The following is a 23,226-nucleotide window of genomic DNA, read 5'->3' as shown; positions in this document are numbered from 1 at the left end:
TGTTGTCCATTAACAGAAGTCAAAGTTATTCATGGAACAACTAATCAAGACTTGAAATATGTGGGTACAACTACTATACAATACGCCGGGGGTGACCAAGTGGAAGTGTGGTTGCCACTATCAAGTGTGTCAGAGGGAGGCATTGCCATGGCCTGGGGTTGCTTTTGTGGTAGAACTGGTAATCTTTGGTGAGCAGTCAGCCGATCCCATCTGTCATAGCTATCCTAGCATACCTGCACGATATCCCATCAGGGTTACTGCTGACTGGATAGTCTTTCATTTTTCAGTAAGATAACCCAAAACAATCCAAGATTTAAAGAATTAGATCAGAAGAAACTCCTTCTGATTCATATATTGCACCATTTCAGAAATTATGTAGAATAGAAAGCTAGCTTCGACAAGTGAAAAAATGTAACCAGTACTGCACCTCAGAATTAAAGGTGTCAGAGCTAAGGGCTAATATCTCTGAATACAAGTAGGGTTTTTAAAGAGTTGCAGTTTAAGCAGTTGTTACAGTAGTAAGTCCTACTGATGGCCAAATGGCTAGGGATGCACACTTGTAATCAGAAGATTGCTGAATTAGCTACTCCCTGCTACATCAGGATGTGACATATGGGTTAAATGCAAAGGACACATTTCATTGTTGTGTGCTATGGTGTGTCAACAATGACAACTAACCCCTTTTCCTAGTCCACTCAAGACAATTTGCCAATTCATTGCCGTTACATTTACTGACATAATTGTTTCTGACTTTTGTGCAGATTTTATACAAAAAAAAACCATAGTCCTTTCACAGTCATTGACAGCAAGAACAAGACATCTTTAGTTGTTTTCTTCATGCCTGAAAGACTCACATCTGCCTCAGTTATTTATTTTATCTAAATACTACCAATTTATGCAAAGTAAAGTCTATTGTAGTCAGTCTCAGAGAAAAAAACTAAATATGTTTCTTTAGGTTTTTACAGTAATACTGTACATGCTGTAGAATTCTAGATTTTTCCCGCATGAGGTGCAGTGAGGTCAGGAATGTTTAAATTTACAACGGTAATAAAAGCACGACAATCTGAAGAAAATGTTAATTCTTCACCTTACCATGCTGCAAGGGGCCTTTTTAATAAATATTTCAACAAGGCTGAAGGTTTTCTTATGTGCAAAACAAAAACGAAAGCTGTAACGTTTTAATGTAAAACATCTAGGACATACCACAAGACCCATTCAGCTGATGTGGTAAATGGAGTGCTTCTAGAAAGCTTCAACAATGCAGTGCATCCCTGGTTATGCTGCTTCATGCTGAAGGAGCTGGAATGCACCTCACGCCCGCTTCGGCACCATCCGCAGCATTCTCGCTCTGGCTCAGTCCACAGTCTCTATAAACACAGGCATGGTCAGCATCGCTTTCGGGAGATCCTCTGTGCTCCCTGTGCCGCCACCACGTCCTCCCTCTTCTGAGACACTCTTCTCTTCTTGTTCAATTGACAACACAGCCTGGCTGTCCTGGATCCTCGCGTCCTCCACAGCCTCCTCAGGCGCTGCCTCTTTTCGCGCCTTCCCACTTATTGCTACCTCTACAGCCACCAAACCTTCCCGGCCATTCCCCACCACCCTGCATCCTTGCTTGGCCTGCCTGGTCCTGGGCACCCTCTTGTCTGGACCCCGCATTTCGTCTGTCCGGGCAGCAAGTGGGCACTTGTGGTCCTGGTAATACTTCTGCCGGGTAAAGCCCTTGTTGCAGGTAGGGCAGCGGAAGCGGTAGTTATCCGTGTGCGAGCGCTGGTGCTCCAGCATGTGTGCCCGGCGACTGAAGGCTTTCTGGCAGAACTGGCACTTATAGGGCTTGATGCCTGGGGAAGAGATGCAGAAGCGCTGCAGGTAAACACACATCACTGACTTAAAGGTAATCTATCACTAATACATTCATAAAAACAAGATATATACCAGAATGGGATAATATGTGAGCCTTCAGCTTGTCTGGTCTGTTAAACTCTTTGGTGCAGCCAACGTGTGTCCTGCATCGAGAAGTCATTATTGATCATGAATCACACATGACGACGAGAGTGATTATGAGAAGATATTCCTGACACTGACCTGAAAGGACACTTATACTTTTTGAAGGGTTCATGGATGAGCATGTGTCTCTTCACCTTGTCCTTTCGGTTGAAGGTGGCGTCACACAGGGAGCACTTGTATGGTTTTTCGCCTATCGGGGAAATTAGTGCGCAAGTATTAGAAAGAACTGCTGACGGACCAGTGGGGGCTGGAAGTCAACCTTGTGACGCAGCCTGGCCTTACCAGAGTGAATCCGAACATGGAGCTTGAGGTAGTGTTCAGTCTTGAAGAGCTTCTTACATATCTGGCACCTGAACTTCCCACCAATGCCATGGGTAGGGAGGTGTCTCCTGAAATACCTCTCACAGGGGAAAACCTGAAAACAAGTAAGTAGGAAAAGCTTATTGCCTGAACTGATCGATGCAATTTCTTTATTTTCAGTAGTGTGAACCCACCTTCTGGCAGTGGGGACAAGGGAAGTTGTGTGATGCTGTTTGCAGATGCTGCTCCAAGGCTTCTTGTGTGGAGTATTTGCTCTGGCACTTCATGCACCTGCAGGAGGTACGACAACAGTAAGCCGTTTAGAATGTGCTGCGTCCACTGCGGCCGGTAGGTAACGTCGGGACATCACAATTACTGATTTGTTCGTGTTTAGGCAGGTTTTTTAAAATACTTTTAATGCCTTTTTACCTCAGAGTTCAATATAAAGCGACTAGTAATTATCTGTCGTACCAAAATTGTCAAAGTGTTAACCAAAAACTTCAACCTCACTGGCAGACTTACAGTCGAGACACGTCCATGTGGGGTAAGAATTTGATCAGAGATGGTTGGGAGGCACAGTTGCGAATTGGTTTTATTTATTTTCAGTGGAAAAGTTCTTAGGGATGGACAACGGTGATAAGAACATAAGAACATAAGAACTATACAAACGAGAGGAGGCCATTCGGCCCATCAAGCTCGCTTGGGGAGAACTAAACTAATAGTTCAGAGTCGTTAAAATCTTATCTAGCTCTGATTTAAAGGAACCCAAGGATTCAGCTAGCACTACATTATCAGGAAGGGTATTCCATACTCTGACTACGCGCTGTGTAAAGAAGTGCTTCCTTAAATCCAGCTTGAAGTGTTCTCCCGCTAATTTCCACCTATGGCCACGAGTTCGTGTATTTAAACTAATGCTGAAGTAACTATTTGCTTGAACAGCATCCAAACCTGTTAGAATCTTATATACCTGGATCATGTCCCCCCTCAGTCTCCTTTGCTTGAGACTGAACAGATTTAGCTCAAGTAACCGTTCCTCGTATGACATTCCTCTAAGACCAGGAATCATTTTTGTGGCCCTACGCTGCACCTTTTCTAAGGCCACAATGTCCTTTTTAAGATATGGTGACCAAACCTGCACACAATATTCTAGGTGAGGTCTCACCAAGGAATTGTATAATCTTAGCATTACCTCCCTTGACTTAAACTCCACACACCTGGAGATATACCCCAACATCCTATTGGCCTTTTTTATTGCTTCCCCACACTGGCGAGAATGGGACATGGAAGCATCAACATACACACCAAGGTCTTTCTCATGATCAGCTACCTTTATTTCAGTGACACCCATGAAATACCTGTACTTTATATTTCTGCTCCCTAGATGGAGTTGTCAAACACCCCATCAATGACTTTTCTAAGAAATTTGATAAACATGCTGCCTATGGTGGTGCTAACTGACCACAACCCTATAGTTTTCCTGTCACGGATGCAGAACCACAACCAATATCTGATGCGTTGGTCATTGACAGCACAAAATATTAATATTGAGATCCCCTACAAGATGGGTTGTGAGAACGTTTTATCGGATGCTTTGTCCTGCTCGTCAGAATGTCTTGAATAACTTATTTAGCTCATGAGTTTGTTCTTGTAGGTGGGGGTGTACACACTAGAGTTGGGGGGGGGGGGGGTCACCAAGACATTGTAGTTGTACCCAGCAACCTTGAATAGGAAAAGCAATTATAGTGTCTCACCGGGGTGCTTTGTTTTAGGATGGACCCCTAGAGATTCGACGGGGTGGTCTCTGTTGAACCTTAAGTGCAGCTAGCAGTTCCCTGTCTTCTCTCCCTCCCTCACCTCACGGTCTCCATCCATCCATCCATTTTCCAAACCGCTTATCCTACTGGGTCGCGGGGGGTCCGGAGCCTATCCTGGGAGCAATGGGCACGAGGCAGGGAACAACCCAGGATGGGGGGCCAGCCCATCGTAAGGCACACTCACACACCATTCACTCACGCATGCACACCTACGGGCAATTTAGCAACTCTAATTAGCCTCAGCATGTATTTGGACTGTGGGGGGGAATTGGAGAACCCGGAGGAAACCCCACGGCGACATGGGGAGAACATGCGTGACCCAGGCAGAGACTCGAACAACAGTGCTAACCACTGCACCACCATGCCGCCCCCCATCACGGTCTCACTTCTTTTAATTGCCCACCAGCTGTGGGCAACTAGGGATACCATATGACGATACCCAGCACTGAACTTAGCTTACTACAGGCTTGCATGCAGCTTGAAGATGTTTCCCAAGCATGGGAACTGGGGTTACCTACCTGTAGAAAGTGGTCTCCTTGCGTGGACTCTGCTGGGGGCAGAAACTGTGCGAGTACTGGTGCACGCTCAAGTCGAAGAGTGAGGGGAACACCTTGCTGCACAGGTGGCAGCGATAGGTGAGCTGCTCTTGGTGCGTGCGGATGTGCTCCAGGAAAAGGTCCAGCTTCTGGAAAGTTAGCGAGCACGACTTCACCACGCATTTGTACACCTTGCGAGGGGTCAAAGGTAGAGAAAACCATGAATAAGCAATGCCACATGCTTTGTCATCTGTCAAAGAAACGCTGAATCACCCAAGCTTACTTGTTCATCCTTGTGCTGAGTCATGTGGGACTTGAGCTGGAAGTAGGTATTGAACTTGCCCGCACAGAACTGACACTGGTAGGAGCTGTCGATCAGGATTATCTGCTTGCTTTTACCCTTTCCACTCTGTCTGTCTGCTGCCACCTCATGGTTACCCTCAATCTCATCCAGTCCACCTACAGCCAGCAGAGAGTTATTTGGGTTCATCAGGGACCAATTCAGAGCCCTGGCAGTAGGAGTCAGTTTACCTGGATCATCCTCTTCTCCCCCCGGGTCTTCTTCGGCACATAACGGCACCACCTTGACGGTAACAGGCAGTCGGGACACGGTGCTCACCATGCCCGACGGCCACACCTTGTGGGTCTGCATGTGCTTCTTCACGTTGGACTTCTGGGCAAAGGCACGGCCACACACAATGCACTGGAAGGGCTTCTCTCCCGTGTGACTGCAAAAGAAGACAGAACTCAGCTCCAAGGCAGGTTTCAGTACACATCTGAATGACAGGAACATGGTTGAGCTTCAGCCATTAGGCCAACAATGACTTTTCCACTAAATGCTTAAACACTTTGGGAAGGGGGTTATCTAAAACAGCGTTTCCCAACCCAGTCCACGTTTTTGCTTCCTCTCAGCTCCCAGCACACCTGTACCAGGTATTCGGTGTTCCTGAGTGGCTGGGAGCAGGGAGGGAGCAAAAACATGGACTGTCCGGGGTTCTCCGAGGACTGGGTTGGCAAACACTGATCTAAGATACCTGCTCAGGATAGTTAAATTTTTCAAAATATTTTACAGATTTTTTATTTTAAATATTTTAAAATAATTAAAATTATATTAATTAAAATATTTAATTATATTAAATATTTTAATGATTTTTTTCCAAAACAATGTACAAATGAGGGAAATAGTACATTAAGTCAATAATCAGTCTACAAATAATTACTTTAATAAATATCATTTAAGGGAAAAAAGTTGAGAATCCTATAGTTCTTGGAAACCAAGGTTGGTCAAAAGAAAAAGTCGGAGCAGTAAGTTGTTTGGACCTTTGTAGAGCGAGAAGTGATTTTAGATGAACATCCTCTTATCCCAGCTTCACTCGAACCCGGGATTTTCTACCTGCGAATGTGCTGCTGGAGGTCAAAGTTTTTCATAAACGATTTCTCACAAAAATTGCACTTCAGCTTCTGGGCTTTGCCTTTAGCTTGGCCTGCAAAGGGAAAAACAGAAGAGCACTATTACTGTCATTTTATTTATACATTTACAAATTAAAGGGTTGGCTGCTTACCATCCTGACTGTTGTCATGCTTGACGCGTCTTGAATTCGCATCTTTGTCAAAGTCTCCCAGCTCAGTCATATTAGTGGTGATGCTGCAGGTTTTGGTCTTGGATCCTTGCTTGCCAGGACTGTATACAGGCGGGGTGCTGAATGCTTGGCTCTCCACACACTGACTGGGTACCTGTGGAAGGCAGGAGCAGGAATATGTTCTGGAAGTCCATGCAAAAACAGCCCGATCCCCGTCTAACCCTACATGCATGCACTGGAGACCTACCTGCACCTGCTGGAATGGCTGAAGGCCCAGTGCCTGGACCTCCGAGTTACCGCTTCCAGTGATCGGCGGTAGTGAGTTATAAACCTGAACTACAGGACCGCCATTGCTCGACTGCACCTGGCTCTGGCTGGATGGAAGCTGGTGTGGAGGATGCTGGTGTGGCTGCAAGTACGAGGCACCTGTGTTCATGCTCAGATTGCTCTGACCAGAAAAAACAAAATGGACTCACGCACACATCTAGACAGCAGCAAGGTGGCAAAGCAATTAAAGAAATACTCCTATATTTATGCATTTATTAGTCTCTGACTCTACCTATAAAGGTTACCCGCAATCGTTGCTTTATTTCAGTATGTTCCAGATAATTAAATTGACAATTTAATTATCAGACAATTGTTTCTTTTTTGACTGATGAAAAGGAGACAATTAGCAGTAGACACTATGAGGCTTGGTCCTTGCAGCCAGTGCTCCTGACTGGCACTGCGCTGTGGCATGCAGATGCCTTCCCTCACTTACCTGAATGGGGGGCTGCATGGCAGCCATAGACTGGTCCATTGAAGTGAAGGCCGATATGGCCGACATCAGCACGTCATCACTAACCAGGATGTTTCCCTGGACCAGCGTGTGAGTAAGGGGAGACTGAGGCACGGTGATGTATGTGGACACCTGCAACAGGCACATGCAGACAATAAGGGCACCTATAACTTATTTTCAATCTCCATTTATTCATTTCCAATAGTTGCTGTACTAAGGAAGCACAAGGCAGGAAGCAGAGGACACCCCCCATTATAGGAAACATGTTCACACACACGAACACTAAAGACGTCACTTTAAGTTATATTAATATGAGTAATCTGATTTATTTGATAAATCGAGTAATAATTTGTATAATACATATAGCAATTGATGCGAGGGAGGAACCAACCTCGGATTGGGCGAACCCATTCACTCACATAGACATATGGTCAATGTGGGCAGTCCGGTTCACTAAGTTGCATGTTTTTGGACTGTGGGAGTAAAGAAAAGGATCCAGCGAAAGCCCACACACTCACAAGGAGAACATACGAACTCCACACACAAAGCAGTGGTATGCGGCAACGGCACTACCACTTCCATAGAGTGCCACCCTCAATACTAGGCGATGAGAGACGTTAACATCAAAACCACATAATATGCACGTGCAATTGTCACATCAGAAGAACCACGACAACCAGCCTGGTTTAACACAATAAGTTACACAAAAATATTTTTACTCTGGCATACCAAACAAAAATAAACAAACTGCAATTTTAATGATCTTGTATATGTAGAAAAAAATCTACGTAATAATGCAATAACCTTTATCGCTGCTGAGCATGGCATGTGTTCTTTAAGCCAATCACACAGTTAATGTGGCATTTTTGTAATAAAGTGTGAGAATGACACCCCATTCTAAATCCATAGGCGTCAGTATAGAGTTGGTCCCCCCTTTGCAGCTATAACAGATGTCACACTTCCTGGAAGGCTTTCCAGAAGATCTTAGAGTGTGTCTGGGAATATTTGCGAATTCATCCAGAAGAGCATTTGTAAGGTCATGCACGTGATGTTGTACGTGAAGACCTCAATTTCTGTTCTAGTTCATCCCAAAGGTGTTTGATGGGGTTGGGGTCAGGACTGTGCGAGTCGGTGTGGGCCACTCAAGCACTGGGGCTGGTCATGCAGGAACGGAAAAGGGCCTTCCCCAAACTCTCCCTATGAAGCTGGAAGCATAGAATTGTCCAATATGTCTTGGTAAGCTGAAGCATTAAGAGTTCCCTTCAGTGGACCTAATGGGCCAAGCCCAATCCCTGAAAAACAACCTCATACCATTATCCCTCCTCCACCAAACTTTACAGCTGGCACAGTGCAGTCAGGCATGTAACGTTCTCCTGGCAACTGCCAAACCCACTTATCCATCAGACTGTGAGACAGAGAAGCGTGATTCATCACTCCACAGAACACATTTCCACTGATCCAGAGGCCACTGCTCCACTGTCCAGTTCACTTGGCGATGTGAGACTTGCATGCAGCTGCTCAGCCATGGAAGCCCATTCCATGAAGCTCCTGGTGCACAGTTTTTATGCTGGGGTTAATGCCAGAAGTCGTCTGTAACACTGCGGTTGTCGAGATAACAGAACATTGGTGACTTTTTCGCACTACGTGCCTCAGCACTCGGTGACCCCGCTCCGTTACTTCACATAAATCTGCCACTTTATGTAAATGACAGATCTGAGTGACAAGATCCAAATCATTATGGCCAGATGATGGGTCGGAGCATCTCCAAAATGGCATGGCTTGTGGGGTGCTTACAATCAGCCATGGTGAGTACCTGCTCAGCATGCTCAGGAGGGAACCACCATGACCTACTGACAGGGCGGCCAGGATTCGTCAATGCTGGATGTAAACAAATGCTATCACATCTGGTCCAAACCAAGAGAAAGGCTACTGGGGCACAAATGGCAGATAATTTTGCCATCTTGAGATCCTGGAACCATTGAAACTATATTAAATTAAATTATCTAACTCATAGTTTATAGTTATCTATGGCTATCCTCATTATCGAGTGAGTCCATGGATGTCTTCTTCTAAGATTCTGTTGCACTGCAGCCATGCTGTTGCGATATTTAAGTTCTGCTTTGCAGTACTGACCGACAACTGCATTTTAATTCACTATTAATGCAAGTGCTTCCACACAACTGAGACATTCACTTGGTATTTATTATGCTTGGTCTTCCTTCCATCAAACTGCAGAGCCATAGACAGGGCAAATTTTAATCAATGCTTTGTTATAATTGAGTAATCATAACAGCTCCAATGCACACGTTACTGGAAACCCCCAAACTTGAAGATGTGAGACACCTAATCTACCTAAAGGATTCCCTGCCTGCTGCTTAGAACACATCGATTTTTAAGCATGGATAAAGATATCAGCTGTATTATAACCCCCAACATGGGACTACGCTCACCTGTTTGTTTGTAGGAGTCTGTGGCACTGAGCTGATGGAGGGCACAGGGGTGTAGGCATTACTGGAAGCTAGAGAGACCGTGGCCAGGGATGGTGTGTTGGTCTGGCACTGCTCACGCTTGTGAGTCATAAAGGCAGGGAGGGAGTTGAACTGCTTCTTGCACTTCCCACACAGAAAGATGTCCTCGTCATCTGAGAAGAAATCAAATATAGTAGGACAGCAGGTCTGAAATCTGTGCGACGAACCACATGCCGAATAAGAGGAGTACCCACCCAATGACTGTATGGCAGCTGTGCCTGAAACACTATGGTTGTTGGGGTCCGAAACACCTCCCTGACCGTCCAAAAGTGACTGAACAGCCAGGACTGTCTGGTTGTCCATGCCTGTGGATAAATACAATGACGTAACCATTTATTTTTTAAACTGCGATTAGGTACCTTTCTCAACAGTACTTTCTGACGTATGAACTGACAACCTTAACCACAACACACTTCCGCATCTAAAACATAAGCATTTGATATTACTTGAAGATCCACTGTTTCCACTTCAAAACAAGAAGGCTGCAAAGTGAGGCTTCCAGTAAATGACCGAAATAAGAGTACAGGGGAACCACCAGCTGTTTCAATCCAGCTGCATGCTCTTCCATTCAAGCCAAAGACAACATCCAAGGATATTTCTGTCCACGCTAGTGCACAACTATTACCTTGTTTTTAAATATTGATGTTACCGCAGAAGAATAATTTCAAGTACTAAACACGATTATTCTGAGGCCAAAACGATCAATAATTACATCCAAATTACATGGTTACTATCAAACGCAAGCAACTTCTGCGAAGACCGCGGAAGCACCACCTGAGTGGTTAAAGTAATCCAAAAAGCCGCAACATTTCTGTCAATAGCAAGGTTTAAGAAGTGCTCTCCATAGACTCGACACCATATATAGTTGATCGCGGTGACCCAAGGCTGAACGCCACACAGGGAGACGATGCACCGCTTTAGTTCACCAATTCCAATAACATGCCTGTCTCCTTTCTGCCATTTTCCGGCGCACTTCCAGCGGTTCTTGTTCCCCCCTTCTCCTTTGGAAAAAAAATCACACGAGCAGTCTAGATGCATTGATGAACAACTCAAACACACCGAACAGGGCCCACTTAGATCACTGGAAACCTCCAGGAAAACAGCCCATTTTTTCCTTGTCATCTTCCCGATATTTCGAAACTGTACTTTATGTACTTTCAGTACAAATTTCTCAGGTCTGTACATATTTTTTTCGCCGCCTGGAGACGCTTGCATTGCAGAGCAAAATGTATAATAACAAAATTCCAACTGCATGACCAAGAAGAAGTAATAATTTATAAAAATACGATATGGAATTACCTTCAAGCGCTTCAAAGATAGCCTGCGCCATCTTGTTGTTCCCAGTGTATGAGTTCAGCATGCTGGGAAATAGAGAAGTGCGGTGCACGATATTCGCCGAAAGAGTGCGCACAAAGATCACTGATGGCTAAATCTATCTTCCAAGCGCTTCTCCAATGGGCTATACAGGGGTAGGCAATCCATCCCAGGAGACTCACACTAGGGGCAAGTTGGAGAGGTCAGTTCGCCTAAAAGTATATTGTAATACTGTAAAACAAAACCAAAAAAAGCAAAAATAAATAAATAAAGGGAATATATATGTCTGTGTGTGCGTGTGTGTCTAAAATGTGTGTAGACCTATTGTTTGAGTAAGTAGATTATATGTATATATCTCTTTGAAATGTGTGTGTGTGTGTGTGTGTGTGTGTGTATATATATATATATATATATATATATATATATATATATATATATATATATATATATATATATATATATATATATATATAGTTTAATAAGTGTAAGTGCATAAGATTGCAAAAGTTTTCAAAATTTAAGTTATCAATTTACTATGTAAATTAGCTGTTTAATTATTGACTTACAAGACAAGGGATTCATGTAGCATATTTGGGGTGTGATTGAGTTGAGTACTAGGAACCTTTCCAAAGTAGCAATGTTTCCAGTACGCTGAGATATTTTTACTGCTCCTTTTATTTTTTACATTTGGTGTTACATTGAAAAGGATCCCTCTCTGTAGTATTTAACTATGTCAACCTCTGGCGTTTTTAAAACTTTACTGTACACAGTGAACACATTGCTAAAACAAGAAAAGTACAAGGCGGTTCTCGCCGTTGTTAAAGGGTTCCGAAATGGTGCAGTGTGAGTTTTGCTGTTGCCATACAGCCAACAACATTTCAAAACATCGAATTTTCGTTAGCGAGCTAAGTAGTTTTTACTTAAGCCATATACTGACAGACCCGGTCGTGCTAATAACACAAACATATGCGCAGGAATTGACATGATTAGTATGGTATAAAGGCGAAATATGTCCGGCGGTTTCATTTTATGCGCATTTGCGCTATTATGACAATCAATTATATCTCAAATGCGTACTAATTATGTCAGTCCCCGCGTATACGTTATTATCCAATGCTGTTTGCAAAATTTATTTGAAAATGTAAAATGCATTGAATGGCACTTATATCGCTAATGAAATGAAATGTGTTTATGTGCGTTATTTTTAATTGAACGAATTAATGTAACTACCTGCTTCAGTGAAGTCAATATTCGTTTTATCATTATTTTGAAAGTGAAACGCAGCAATTTTTTTTCATTACCGTCTCCGAAATATCTGCGGTCATTCGAGGAAAACAGACTTATTACGTGTAATTGTATTGCATTTCGACTTAGGTATGGAGCAAAAATCCGAGCCCCACACGCTCTTGTCATGACGTTCCTGTTTAAAAGTGGAAGGTAAAACAATACCCCTACGTTGGTAGATATTTATGTTACTGTACATTTTAACTTGCTGTAAGAGATATCTGCATTACGATAAATGGAGCTGGTGCCTAAACAACGACGTTGACAGACTTATCTCGTTTTCTTCATTACATAATCGGATAGCCTTAAAGACAAATTGAAAGCCATTGCTCAAGCCACCTACACCCACTCGCGGAACCTCGCCTACTTCGTGTTCACCTACAAGGGACTTCAGGTGTTACAGGAGAGAATTCAAGGGAAAAGACTGCAGTCACAATCCTTCCTTGCAGCTTGCCTTGGTGGCTGGCTGGTTTTTGGGGACAACAATCACATAAACAGTCAGGTGGGTAACAGGCAAACATAAACACGCAACTGGGAGTATGTTTATTGTTAGAGATTAACAAATGATGTGATTGTTGCCTGTTTTCATTTTCCACAGATAAACATGTACCTCCTGTCTAGGATTCTGTTTGCCTTATCTCGGCTGGCTGTGGAAAAGGGCTATATTCCCCAGCACAAAAGAGACCCTTTTCCACTGTTTGCTGCTTTGGTATGGGGTATTGTACTATGGCTCTTTGAATACCATCCCCACACTCTGCAGCCATCACTTCAGTCCTCAATGAACTACCTTTATCATGACAGCAATGAATGGCACAGTATCTCAGACTTCCTAATCTACAACAAAATGCCTGCTCCATCCAGTCAATAACCAGATTAACTTGCACCTGTACTACATGCTGTGAGAACACACATCAGATATTGGAATCATGTTGTAGAAGCGTGACCTCTTTAATATACATAGTTTTATGCTACCCACACTTTCTGTTAAGCATATCTAAAAGAATATATTCTGAAAACACAAATAATCTGGAAGGGACTACGGTCATGAATGTCAGTTCATTTCATGTCAATGTGCATTCTCTTTGTTTATATCATGAGTTTTTAATTTTAGAAATCATATTCCGGAAAATGAATGGGTGGGTGTACAATATAATGATATGATATGAGTATTTCCTCTATGTGGGCATGGGTTTCCTCTTGCAGACTGAAAAGGTGCAGCTGGGGTGAAATGGAGACATTAGATTAGAATGTGTGCACACACTAATATTATTGAACTTCCTGAAAATCATATTTTTATTGTTGTTATTGAAAATGGTTTAAAGTTAAAATTGATTTCTGGGAAGTGCTGAATAATTTTTTGGATTTTTGTTTTTCCTAAATACCACTACAAACGTATTCCTTTATTGATTCAGAGAAATCCAGAAAATATATTACTCCTTGTTGAATTAAAAGAGACGCACATTGGATAATTGCATAATCCCACCTGTGTGGATGAATTGGGTATATATACCATATGAAGTGGAGGCTAATATGAGTAAATGAACTGTAGTTTTGAATTAGCCAGAAGTATAGTGATTAATGAAATATGTTGTCTTTCATTAATGTATAAAATAGTTATTCCAAAAAGTAATTACTGTGACAACTGTGAAATTGTTATACCTCTAATTAAACATTTTTTCCTAATTGTTTAATAAATTACTATTCTCTAAATAATATTAAAACAGCTAAATTGAGTCGTTGCCTTTTGGTTTTTACTATAGTGCAGCAGTGAGCCAAAATGTCTGACTAGGTCTGTTTAATACCTTTTTCAATCAATACAGCTGACTGGGACATCTGTTCCTGTAACAAGCAATATGCAAGACATTTGGTACGTTTAGGTATATTCAGCATTACTGGAACATACTATGGCTTTTTCTTTACACCAAATTTAGATTTTTACGTCTTTTGACTCCAATTTAATCGTCCGAAGAACATCAATAAATGACCAAAAGGCCTAGTATCTTTGTGAAATCTAAATAAATGAAAGTGCATAAAGCGTCTCTTTAAATTGATATTCAACACCGAACATACTCTAGTCGTCCATTGTGCGCCAGAAGGTCCTTTTCACCTCCGTAGCTAGTCTGGTGACACACCTGATTATAATAATATATCTCATCGAAATAACTTTATTTAACCGTGACACAAGGAAATCAAAATCCAAAGCTGCATATAAATTTGGTAATTCAATGTAAATGACAGTATTTACGGAACAATAATTTGCCTCGAGAGTACTGCGTGATTGGCATTAAATACGACCAATGAAATTCATTCACATGTTAATTATTCGACAGCAAGGTCCAGTATTCTGACCAATCGTTGAACAGGGTTTTGACACGTGAAGAATTCGCGGCAAAAAAGATTTGGCGCGCAAACCCCAAGCCCTGTTCAGATCAGCTGGGACAATAATAACAACAGACTTTTATTGGAGAAGGAAGCTTGTCTGGTTGAAGACTACTGCACAAATAGGATTGTTTCTTGGTGTTTCTGGAGTTGCATTTTGGATATCATAAACAACAAGTTTTGAAAAACGTTTTAAATTCAGTTGTTTGTTTTTTTTTGTGTTCTTCCTGGATGTGTTTCCGAAAGTTTGCGGGGGAGAATAGTGAACACTTTGATGACATTTTTCGGAGTTTGACAATTAGGTCGCCAGGCCCAGTCTACAAATACGGTATGAAGGTGTCGAATATATATTAATTACTGGTTCCACACTGCAATTTTGTTTGAGTGGGTGAAACTATACTATTGGGGACATAATTTAAATTATCTCTGCTACGAAGTTAAACCATGTACTTGTTAGATCGTATGTTTTCATGCATTCTAAACTGAAAATACATCGCCGAACAAAGGAAAACTCTGCAACAAAAGTTTTACCAAAACTAAACTTTTTTTGAAGAATATAAAATACAACCTCATCGAATAAGGAACGAACGGAGCGTTTTAAAACTGAAAAACGTCAGATTGTTTGTTGGTCGTAGTAAAGTAATTGCCCAGTAACTGTAAATTGTTAAATCGTTATAATTCATATTTGTATTTTATTACATCACGTCTATCCGTTTTATATCAGCTTTGAGGAAAATGCAGCTATATTTAACGCTGGCGTTAGCTTCGGGCTAATTGGGACTTAATATCTACGTTTTGTGGGAATCGGCTCAGTGCTTTGTTTTACAAATATCAATTCAATCTTCACAGCTTGTTGCCGCTAGGGATTTTGAGACTGTTGTGCGTAGTTTTAAATATGGCAAACAGGCCAGTTTTTAATACGTATTTGTCTCAAGAGTTTTTCGCTGTATTGGTAAAACAAGCAGGAGCCTTCACTCATTGCTAAGACACTTAAGGTTTAACTTTGCGCCAAAAGTAAAGTGACTGGAGCGGGCAGAAGCGGCCTGCCATGTCAGAGACGCTGATCACGGGTCAGACCTCGGAGGATCTCTTGGCCGACTTCGAGTCTCTCCTGAGCTCTGGAAGTATTAACCTAACCGAGGATCACCAGATTGTCATCATCTCCACTCCGAACAATGTGGACATTCACACAGCAGCTTCTAGCAGAACTGCGGAGATACTTCTGTTCGCCACCCCGCAGGCGCCCCCGCCCGTGGAGGACGAGCGCAGACCGGCACTGGGGCGACCTCCGGTACGTGGCTAAACGGCCATCGCGGTTCTCAGATCTGGGCGTGGTGTGTTTGTAAGCCTCTTCCTTTTGTTCTTTTCAGTGCGATCACTTTGTAAGCTGGTACAAAGTTACATAGAATTACACAAGACATTAATGAAACTGATATTATAAAGAAATACATGCGTATAAAATAATTTTATGCTCATGTTGGATTTTTTAAATTCAATTAAGCAGTTCCAGGTTTGAAATAAATATTGATGAATAATAATGAGTCGAAACCTTCCACATGGTCTTAATGGACTTATTTTTTAATGTACAGAATATGAATGACCACATTAATTTTAACTGCTGTAGGTGAAAAGGAAACTTGATCTGGACAGTGACCACCAGTATGTGAGCAGTTCCCGTCCCACGCCAGTAAGTGGCGTGCCAGCATCTACACCTGCACCACCGAGAGGTACAGAACTTCAGACAGGAGGAAGCTCAGGTTTTCTGCATATTATTTTGCTGGAGAGCAGCTGCAATGGTCTTAATCAGAATCTCACATCCATTAAAATTAGATGGAAGTTTGGCATTTTAGTAAAGGTGTAAATCCTGGCTGGAGAGACACTTTTTTAAAAAAATGTGTATTTGAGTAACATACTTGAAATATTAAAATAGAATGTACCTTTTAAGAAAGTTGTATAAACTTTTTTTTTTTTTGTACTTTTTTATAAGATTTAACTGAAGTATTGCTTTGTAATTCACCCTGCACATTTTTCGCTGTCGGATTTGGGCAGATTATTCAAGCTTGAATTGACCTTTGGGAAACCTTTCATTTTTCTTCTTCATTTTTCTGGTTCTGGACATTCCAGTTTCCAAGTCCTCATCGGAGAAGTCCCGTTATGACACGTCCCTGAACCTCACCACAAAACGCTTTCTAGACCTTCTGTCAAAGTCTTCTGATGGCGTGGTGGATCTCAACTGGGCCTCACAGGTTCTTGAGGTGCAGAAGCGACGGATATATGACATCACAAATGTCCTGGAGGGTATACAGCTTATCTCCAAGAAGTCAAAAAACAATATCCAGTGGCTGTAAGTCTGAGTCGTATTACTGTATGTTGTATATACAATATTCAGGGGGTAGACAAGATAATGGAAAGACCACATAAAAAATACCTTTGTAATTGTGATTTATAAGTTGACTTGTATTAGGTTGAGTGGCACTATGTGTGACCGATAACAATTTTAATATTGCTTTCTCTATGTGCATTTTCAAAACGATATGAGGCAACTGCCAGAGTTCCAAAAAGGCTTGTGCCCAGAATACAGGTGCATCAACCATATTCCCTGAAAAATTATACCATAACGGCATATGCCAAAAACAAATACCGTTGGCAAAGAGGACTGGAGGGTGCAGGTTGAAGCACAATGATGGGAATATGTGGACACTTCATTGCTAAGCACCCCAGACCCACAGCTTAAAGGACCACAAAAAGGAATGAGCACGTCTGTGCCTGTCTTAAAGCGATCCATCCTGAGGTGTGAAAAATGTGAATGGGTGGTGGGGTGCTATTCGGAAACCACACGGTCAGTACACAGAGTTGTACAACCTAGCGAGAGGTGCATAGACACTAGTCTCCTGACTAATTGTGGAAAACTATGATCCATTGAGGCGTCCTTCACTGTTTTTCTTACAGGTTTAATTATTGGGGGAAAGCAAATGATGAATACAACTACTTTTTATGGGTTGTCGTCATTATGCCCCGTTGTTGCTGCACAAGGTTGTGTAACAGCCAGGGAATAGGAAGGCATCTTAAAAGACAAGGTGGCACCTATGGTCCAAAGCTGATTCTTCTCAATGTTCCCATACACATTGGCAGATTCAGGAGTGAACACTAGGATGTAATATAATTCTTTCCTTGGCCTCCCCATTAATTTGTTTGAACATATTTATGGGTAAGTTTTGGGGTGCTTGGTGAAGTATTTGCATGCCTATCCCTGAAAGAACTAAAGGCTTTCCTTGAAAAATGACTGAATATCTGGCTATAGTTTGTACTGGGATGCATGTACCTGGTACACAAGTATGCACTTGTCATATAAAGCAATATCATATGTAGTTTGTCATAACAGCACATGTGTATTTATTTTACGTGCGTTTGTTCTGATATGACAAGAAATTACTATGTATGTTAATCTTTATACTGTGAATGAAGTACAAATTAGCTATACGAAGACTAAAACACAGTTGTTTCATCATAGAACAGGGCAGAACATCAGCTAGGTCACTACGTGATGCTGGTGATGGCGAACATTTCCTGACTCCAGTCTTGCTAGTGTATTTGTGCATTATCTTGAAACATGGCACGCCATTCAGGGCGTAGTATTTGAACCACTGGGTGAACTTGTTCCTCCAGAATGGTTCAGTAGTCCTTGGGAGTGATGTGCCTATCTAGGACAAGTAGTGAGCCTAGGGAATGCCATGGTATTGCAGCCCAAACTATCACTGATCCACTCCTGTGCTGCACTCTGCGTACGCAGCAGGTCAGGTGGTAAGCCTCTGTAAGGCTTCTCCACACCGTAACTCTCCCAGATGTGGGAAAGACGGTGAAGATGGACTCATCAGAGAACAACACATGTTTCACATCGTCCACAGCCCAAGATTTGCACTGCTAGCATCACTGAAACCGACGCTTGGCATTGGCAAGAGTTACCAAGGGTTTGGCTATAGCAGCTTCACCATGAATATTGACCCTGTGGAGCTCTCATCTAACAGTGTTGGTGGGAACAGGACAGTCAAGGTTCGCATTTTATTCCACGAGTTGGGTAGCTGTGGTTTTGCTTTGATACAATCTAGGTTAGTACCTGGACATCCTTTGTAGACAGCTGCTGCTTACATCCACAGGTACTCCTGTTGGGCGTGGTTTGTCCTTTATGGTGGTATGCTGACATTACCCTGGATGTTCTGGCTCTCAATACAACACAAACACTTGCTGTTCTGGACACATGCACCAACAATTTGTCCTCTTTTGAACTCTGACATTTCTCCTATTATGTTCTATGGATTGGAATATTTTATGTTCACCCGTGCTGTTGCTCTGCTAATTCAGTCTTCACACTCTGCTCTTACTGATGGAATGTGCAATCATTGGCCACCGGGCCGGGCATATATAGCCATGGGAAAAAAAATGAAGAGACCACTCTATATTTTTAAACATATCTGCATTTTTAATTTCTGATTTCATTGTGGTTTTGGTGGCAGAAGGCTATGAAGCTGCAGGTTGCTTCCAGGTTCAACCATTCTAAGCCAGCAGAGCACAAGAATAAGGTGAAACAGGAGACACTGGGAATGACCAGAAACCAGCCCAATAAAGGGCAGAAGTGACTTAGTCAGATAAATGAATGGTATTACAGTTTCTCATGAATCGTAGGATGACAACAAAAGGACAGGGAAACATTAAGTGTAGGTGTGAAGTGCACCTCTAGTACAGTTTGTATCAGGCTCCTTGAAGCAGGACTGAACTCCCATAAATCAAAGAAGAAGCCCTTCATCAATGAAAAACAAAAAAACCAGGATGCAGTTTGCAAAAAAAAACCTTATTCAAGGACACATACCCATAAATTGAAAAATGAGTGAAACAAAAAAAAAGTTCTGTGGTCTCTTAATTTTTTCCACAGCTGTATAAGCGTGAAACCTCAAACAGAAGTGTGTGAAGTGTTTGTTTCATTGTCCAACCCCTGTATATAAATAGCCAGATCACAGGTCCTGTTAATGATAGGGTTAATATAATACATCTGTTGTTTTTGTATTCACATGTTTGGGGATGGGAAGGGGCAGAAGAAAGGATTGCGGTAGTTGGTTTTTATTTGTGGTGCTTATATTTCAGAAACGTGTCTTCTTGCAGGGGCACCCGTTTGGACAGTGGGTTTGCAACCCAGCTGCGCAGTCTCCAGAAGGAGGTGTCGAGTCTGGGGGAGGCAGAGGAAGAACTGGATGAACTCATAGCTAAATGCAACCTGCAGCTGAGGTTGCTTACAGAGGACCCCCAGAACAAAAAATATCCTTCAGGACTGGTTTGTCTCATCTAGTCAGCTGATTTAAGAATGAAGAAATTCAAGTTGCATCTTGCTGAAGGTGTCTCCTATCTAATTGTCAGTCCATCTCTTTTGACCCATTTGGGTTAGTTTATGTTTAATTTCTTTTCACAAAGGTAATATTAGTTTAATTCATCCTGTTTTCATCGACTTGTTTGTGCAACCAGTAAATTTAGCTGTAAGGGTTATTTATTTTCTGATTTAACGAAACTGTAGAATTTTTCTTAATGCCTGCCAAGCTTGCATATGTGATGTGCCAGGACTTGCGGAGTACAGTGGATCCCCCCGACCAAATAGTCATGGTGGTTCGTGCCCCGCCAGAGACACAGATGCAGGTGTCTGACCCATCGGAGGTAAGGTGGAGTTGGGTGTGTTCAAGTGTGCTGCAATGGAAGAGTTCCGCTCCGAGATTCACTTGTCTTCTGTTTCTGTTGATAGGGTTACCAGATCTCTTTGAAAAGCTTGCGTGGACCAATCGACGTCTTCTTGTGTCCTGAGGACAGCTCAGAACCTTGTTGTCCCGTGGACTGTAGCCCAACCAAATCGGTCACAGAGGTGCCATCCCAATCTGCATCAGGTACCCAGCACCTACCCCACGGAGGTCTTCCCCAAAAAGGGACGGCACCATCCCATCAGAGCTGTTCTCCACTGCAGCTTGCCAGTGAAACTGGTGAGTCTTTAACTTGTTTGCTTGCTTTTTTGTTTGTTTGTTTGTTTTGTTTTGTTTAAATTATTAAAAATCGGACATCGTGCCAATGGGGAAGTCATGCATTGTACCATTTTCCTTTCTGCAGATGCTCTCCTAGTGGAAGACTCGTTCTCCTGTCTGGGTGAGATGTCTGAATTTGGCCTTCTTCCTGACTATTCATTGGATGGGAATTCTGAGGACTTCTCCTCCCTGGCACTGGACAGCTTCATCAACTTGTCGCCCCCACAGGCGCACGACTATCACTTTGGGATGGAGGATGGCGAGGGTATAAGTGAACTCTTTGACTGTGACTTTGGGGAGCTGGCGCCCCTTGACTTCTGAGGATTAGCCAGCTGAGGGGTGGTACCAGGAAGAAGCTATGGGATACCCGGTAGTTAGGTTGTCGAATGGTTTGGTATAAAGTGCATTGTTTTGGGTGGCTGCTTAATTAATTTATTTGTATTTTAAAGTATTCTATTTTTTTGTTAAAGACTAGTGTGTGTCTTTGTGTGTGTTTGTAAATGTGCTTTTGTGTACAGTAAAGGAATAGGATAATAGCATGTTGGTCATTAACTAGAAAAAATGAGGTAGAAAAGCACTTGTTTCAGTAAAATTATCTAAGTAAGTGATCTTGGAGGGCTTTGTGCCATAATCTCAGGAAGTGTGGGGGTCAGTGAGAGCAACAATGTGTATTTATTAAGTTTAGTAGTTGATTGGGTTTAAAAAGGTATCGTAGAGATGTAAGTGTAAACAATGTGATCTGAATTGAAATGTTTCTCATATTTAAGCAAACAGTCCTTTGACTTTCTTCTTAAGGTAAGGGTGGTTTACGTATCATTTGTCAAAAAAAGCACAATTGCTGTATTGCGAGGTCAGATATTGCATGTGTGCACAGATGTATCGATTTATGAACATTTTGCAATATTTAGTAGCCAAACTGCCAGGCAAATGGGCAAATGAAAGTTAGTTTTTGCATAGGTTTTGTTTTTATTTCATAAACCTGTATCAGCAAATGCAGAATTTTAAGACCTTCCCCGCTCACATTTATACATCTGTGCTTTAGGCAGTTCATATAGTAATCAGTATGTGAAGAAACTGTTCTGTTTTATGGGGTCTTCCCAGCTCATGCGAATGTGAGACTTTCACTTGTGGTTGTGCAGCAGTTTGTTCCCAGCAACACAGAGTAAGAATAAAATTCCAGGCTTGTTTTTTGCTACAATATAGCATTCTTCATTAAACCTGTAACTTCAGTGTGACTGTGTGTGTGTATAAATAGGTTAGTCAGTTGGCCTCGGCTTCTTTCTTTTACTTGGAGCAATAATTTACGTAAAGCTTCACATTTTCACATACCTGACTTGGTTTTATTTAAAAATGCGTGTTATGCATTATCTGGTCAGTATAAATATGCTGAAGAAATATATGATGTGTGTTATGTCACTTCAAATGGAAAAATGCATCGCCCATCCCTACATTAGTAACTTTCAGTCTACAGTCATTTTATTGGTTAATATTAACGTGGTACATTTAATGTATCTTCTGCTCCCTGTACATTATATTACAGTTTGAAACTGACATAAAGGCAGCAGAAATTCTCTGTGTTAATATTGTTTTAACAAGAAATGCCATTAACAACACTGATGGCTTAAGTTCTTTGTTTTCCTATGCTGTGCTTTGTTTTCCTATGCTATTCTTTTAAACCGCATTCCTAAATTCCTTATTCCACTTTTACTCTAAGCTCTTAATTTTTATATATTGAATGATCTGATCGTGATTTGATTGCCCATTTTAATTTATTGGTCTGTGTACAGTCATTGGTATGTACAGTACACTGTCTCTACATTGAGGATGTTATTGTCATATTTGGAGTATATTGTACAGCGAACTTGGCCTGTACAATAATGATGAAATAGTTTACTGAGTTTACTGAATAGTTGGTCTGATTGTAGTTCCTGTACAACAAGATTACAGTGTTCCACTTTCATTTTCTTTCCAAATTGTCACTAATAAATTTTTTTATTTTCTATTAAAAAAAAATTATGAATCCCACTCCGAAACATGTCTTACTTAGCTGCCAAGGGTGTGCTGTGTAAATATTTTATGATTGAGCTGGGCTTCCATAGTGGTTCTCAACTTGTATTTCAAGCCTCCTCAGCCAGTGATCTTTTTGTTCTTCACCAGCTACAGCTGCCACACCTGTCTTAATATTAAGCCGTTCATTGGCTGGGTCAAAGTTGCATATGTGGACTGGCTGTGGAGTGTGAGGACATAGCTGAAAGCCACTGGGATACTGTGAAGGGAAAAGGTCATTACACCTTGGGCAAATGGCATGGGTGTGGTTTTCTGCTCCAGTCTTCATAATAAAACGGCCATTTTGTAAGTATTTTCATAATTCTTTCATTTCTTTTGCTGTTCATTCCCAGCATCCATCCAGATTTTCTGAACTGGAAAAACCATATCAATGGTTGCTTCCAGGGTTGAGGCATGTAATTTTCCCTCTTTTTGTTCTTGTGTTGTATGGGTTTCCTTCCTCAGTGTAATGATTTGGTTAAGTTGCCTGGCATCTGTAAAGTTGCCTGCAGTGTGTGAGTGTGTGTGCCCTGTGATGGATGGATTGGACTCCTGTGTTGAAGAATGGGGATCTTGGCATGCTTGGCCAAGTCATCTGCAAGACAGA

At 41.9% G+C, this 23,226-nt stretch overlaps 3 protein-coding genes across 7 annotated transcripts; 2 read left to right on the top strand and 1 right to left on the bottom strand.

Moving 5' to 3' along the window:
* Window positions 1–1,075: 1,075 nt before the first annotated feature.
* On the bottom strand, window positions 1,076–10,979 carry znf341 (zinc finger protein 341). 5 transcript variants are annotated; one of them, XM_049018023.1, is made up of 15 exons: window positions 10,843–10,979; window positions 9,738–9,848; window positions 9,466–9,656; window positions 6,998–7,147; window positions 6,485–6,685; window positions 6,220–6,391; window positions 6,051–6,141; window positions 5,189–5,385; window positions 4,941–5,116; window positions 4,640–4,848; window positions 2,502–2,598; window positions 2,290–2,422; window positions 2,086–2,197; window positions 1,936–2,006; window positions 1,076–1,841 (listed from the first exon to the last, which is right to left on the bottom strand). In XM_049018023.1, exons 1-15 carry the CDS (start codon window positions 10,901–10,903, stop codon window positions 1,354–1,356), a joined length of 2,460 nt encoding a protein of 819 aa, XP_048873980.1. In that variant the 5' UTR covers window positions 10,904–10,979; the 3' UTR covers window positions 1,076–1,353. The 5 variants fall into 5 exon arrangements, with proteins under 5 accessions (XP_048873980.1, XP_048873979.1, XP_048873977.1 ...); XM_049018022.1 differs by adding an exon at window positions 10,487–10,544 and having other exon boundaries at window positions 4,941–5,385; window positions 10,843–10,874; XM_049018020.1 differs by having other exon boundaries at window positions 4,941–5,385.
* Window positions 10,980–11,535: 556 nt separating this feature from the next.
* pxmp4 (peroxisomal membrane protein 4) lies at window positions 11,536–13,874 on the top strand. The gene is made up of 4 exons (XM_049018090.1): window positions 11,536–11,700; window positions 12,232–12,294; window positions 12,445–12,643; window positions 12,740–13,874. The coding sequence occupies exons 1-4, from the start codon at window positions 11,588–11,590 to the stop codon at window positions 13,007–13,009; spliced, it is 645 nt and encodes a 214-aa protein (XP_048874047.1). The 5' UTR covers window positions 11,536–11,587; the 3' UTR covers window positions 13,010–13,874.
* Window positions 13,875–14,007: 133 nt separating this feature from the next.
* Window positions 14,008–22,932, top strand: e2f1 (E2F transcription factor 1). The gene is made up of 7 exons (XM_049018073.1): window positions 14,008–15,811; window positions 16,145–16,247; window positions 16,645–16,864; window positions 19,675–19,827; window positions 20,103–20,217; window positions 20,303–20,534; window positions 20,659–22,932. Exons 1-7 carry the CDS (start codon window positions 15,569–15,571, stop codon window positions 20,892–20,894), a joined length of 1,302 nt encoding a protein of 433 aa, XP_048874030.1. The 5' UTR covers window positions 14,008–15,568; the 3' UTR covers window positions 20,895–22,932.
* Window positions 22,933–23,226: the final 294 nt, after the last annotated feature.

This window comes from Brienomyrus brachyistius, chromosome 6, assembly GCF_023856365.1.
Source record: "Brienomyrus brachyistius isolate T26 chromosome 6, BBRACH_0.4, whole genome shotgun sequence".
Lineage (NCBI taxonomy): Eukaryota > Metazoa > Chordata > Actinopteri > Osteoglossiformes > Mormyridae > Brienomyrus > Brienomyrus brachyistius.
This window is presented reverse-complemented; position numbering and strand designations above follow the sequence as displayed.

Coding starts and splice junctions, on each gene's coding strand:
- znf341 (XM_049018020.1), bottom strand. CDS start 10,903: ATGCTGAACTCATACACTGGGAACAACAAGATGGCGCAGGCTATCTTT. Junction 2,599..4,639: donor AAGGAGACCACTTTCTACAG/GTAGGTAACCCC, acceptor TACCTCCTGCAG/GTGCATGAAGTGCCAGAGCA. Junction 2,423..2,501: donor CTTGTCCCCACTGCCAGAAG/GTGGGTTCACAC, acceptor ACTTGTTTTCAG/GTTTTCCCCTGTGAGAGGTA.
- pxmp4 (XM_049018090.1), top strand. CDS start 11,588: ATGTCAACCTCTGGCGTTTTTAAAACTTTACTGTACACAGTGAACACA. Junction 12,295..12,444: donor TTCCTGTTTAAAAGTGGAAG/GTAAAACAATAC, acceptor ATAATCGGATAG/CCTTAAAGACAAATTGAAAG. Junction 12,644..12,739: donor ACAATCACATAAACAGTCAG/GTGGGTAACAGG, acceptor CATTTTCCACAG/ATAAACATGTACCTCCTGTC.
- e2f1 (XM_049018073.1), top strand. CDS start 15,569: ATGTCAGAGACGCTGATCACGGGTCAGACCTCGGAGGATCTCTTGGCC. Junction 15,812..16,144: donor CGGCACTGGGGCGACCTCCG/GTACGTGGCTAA, acceptor TAACTGCTGTAG/GTGAAAAGGAAACTTGATCT. Junction 19,828..20,102: donor GAGGACCCCCAGAACAAAAA/ATATCCTTCAGG, acceptor AATGCCTGCCAA/GCTTGCATATGTGATGTGCC.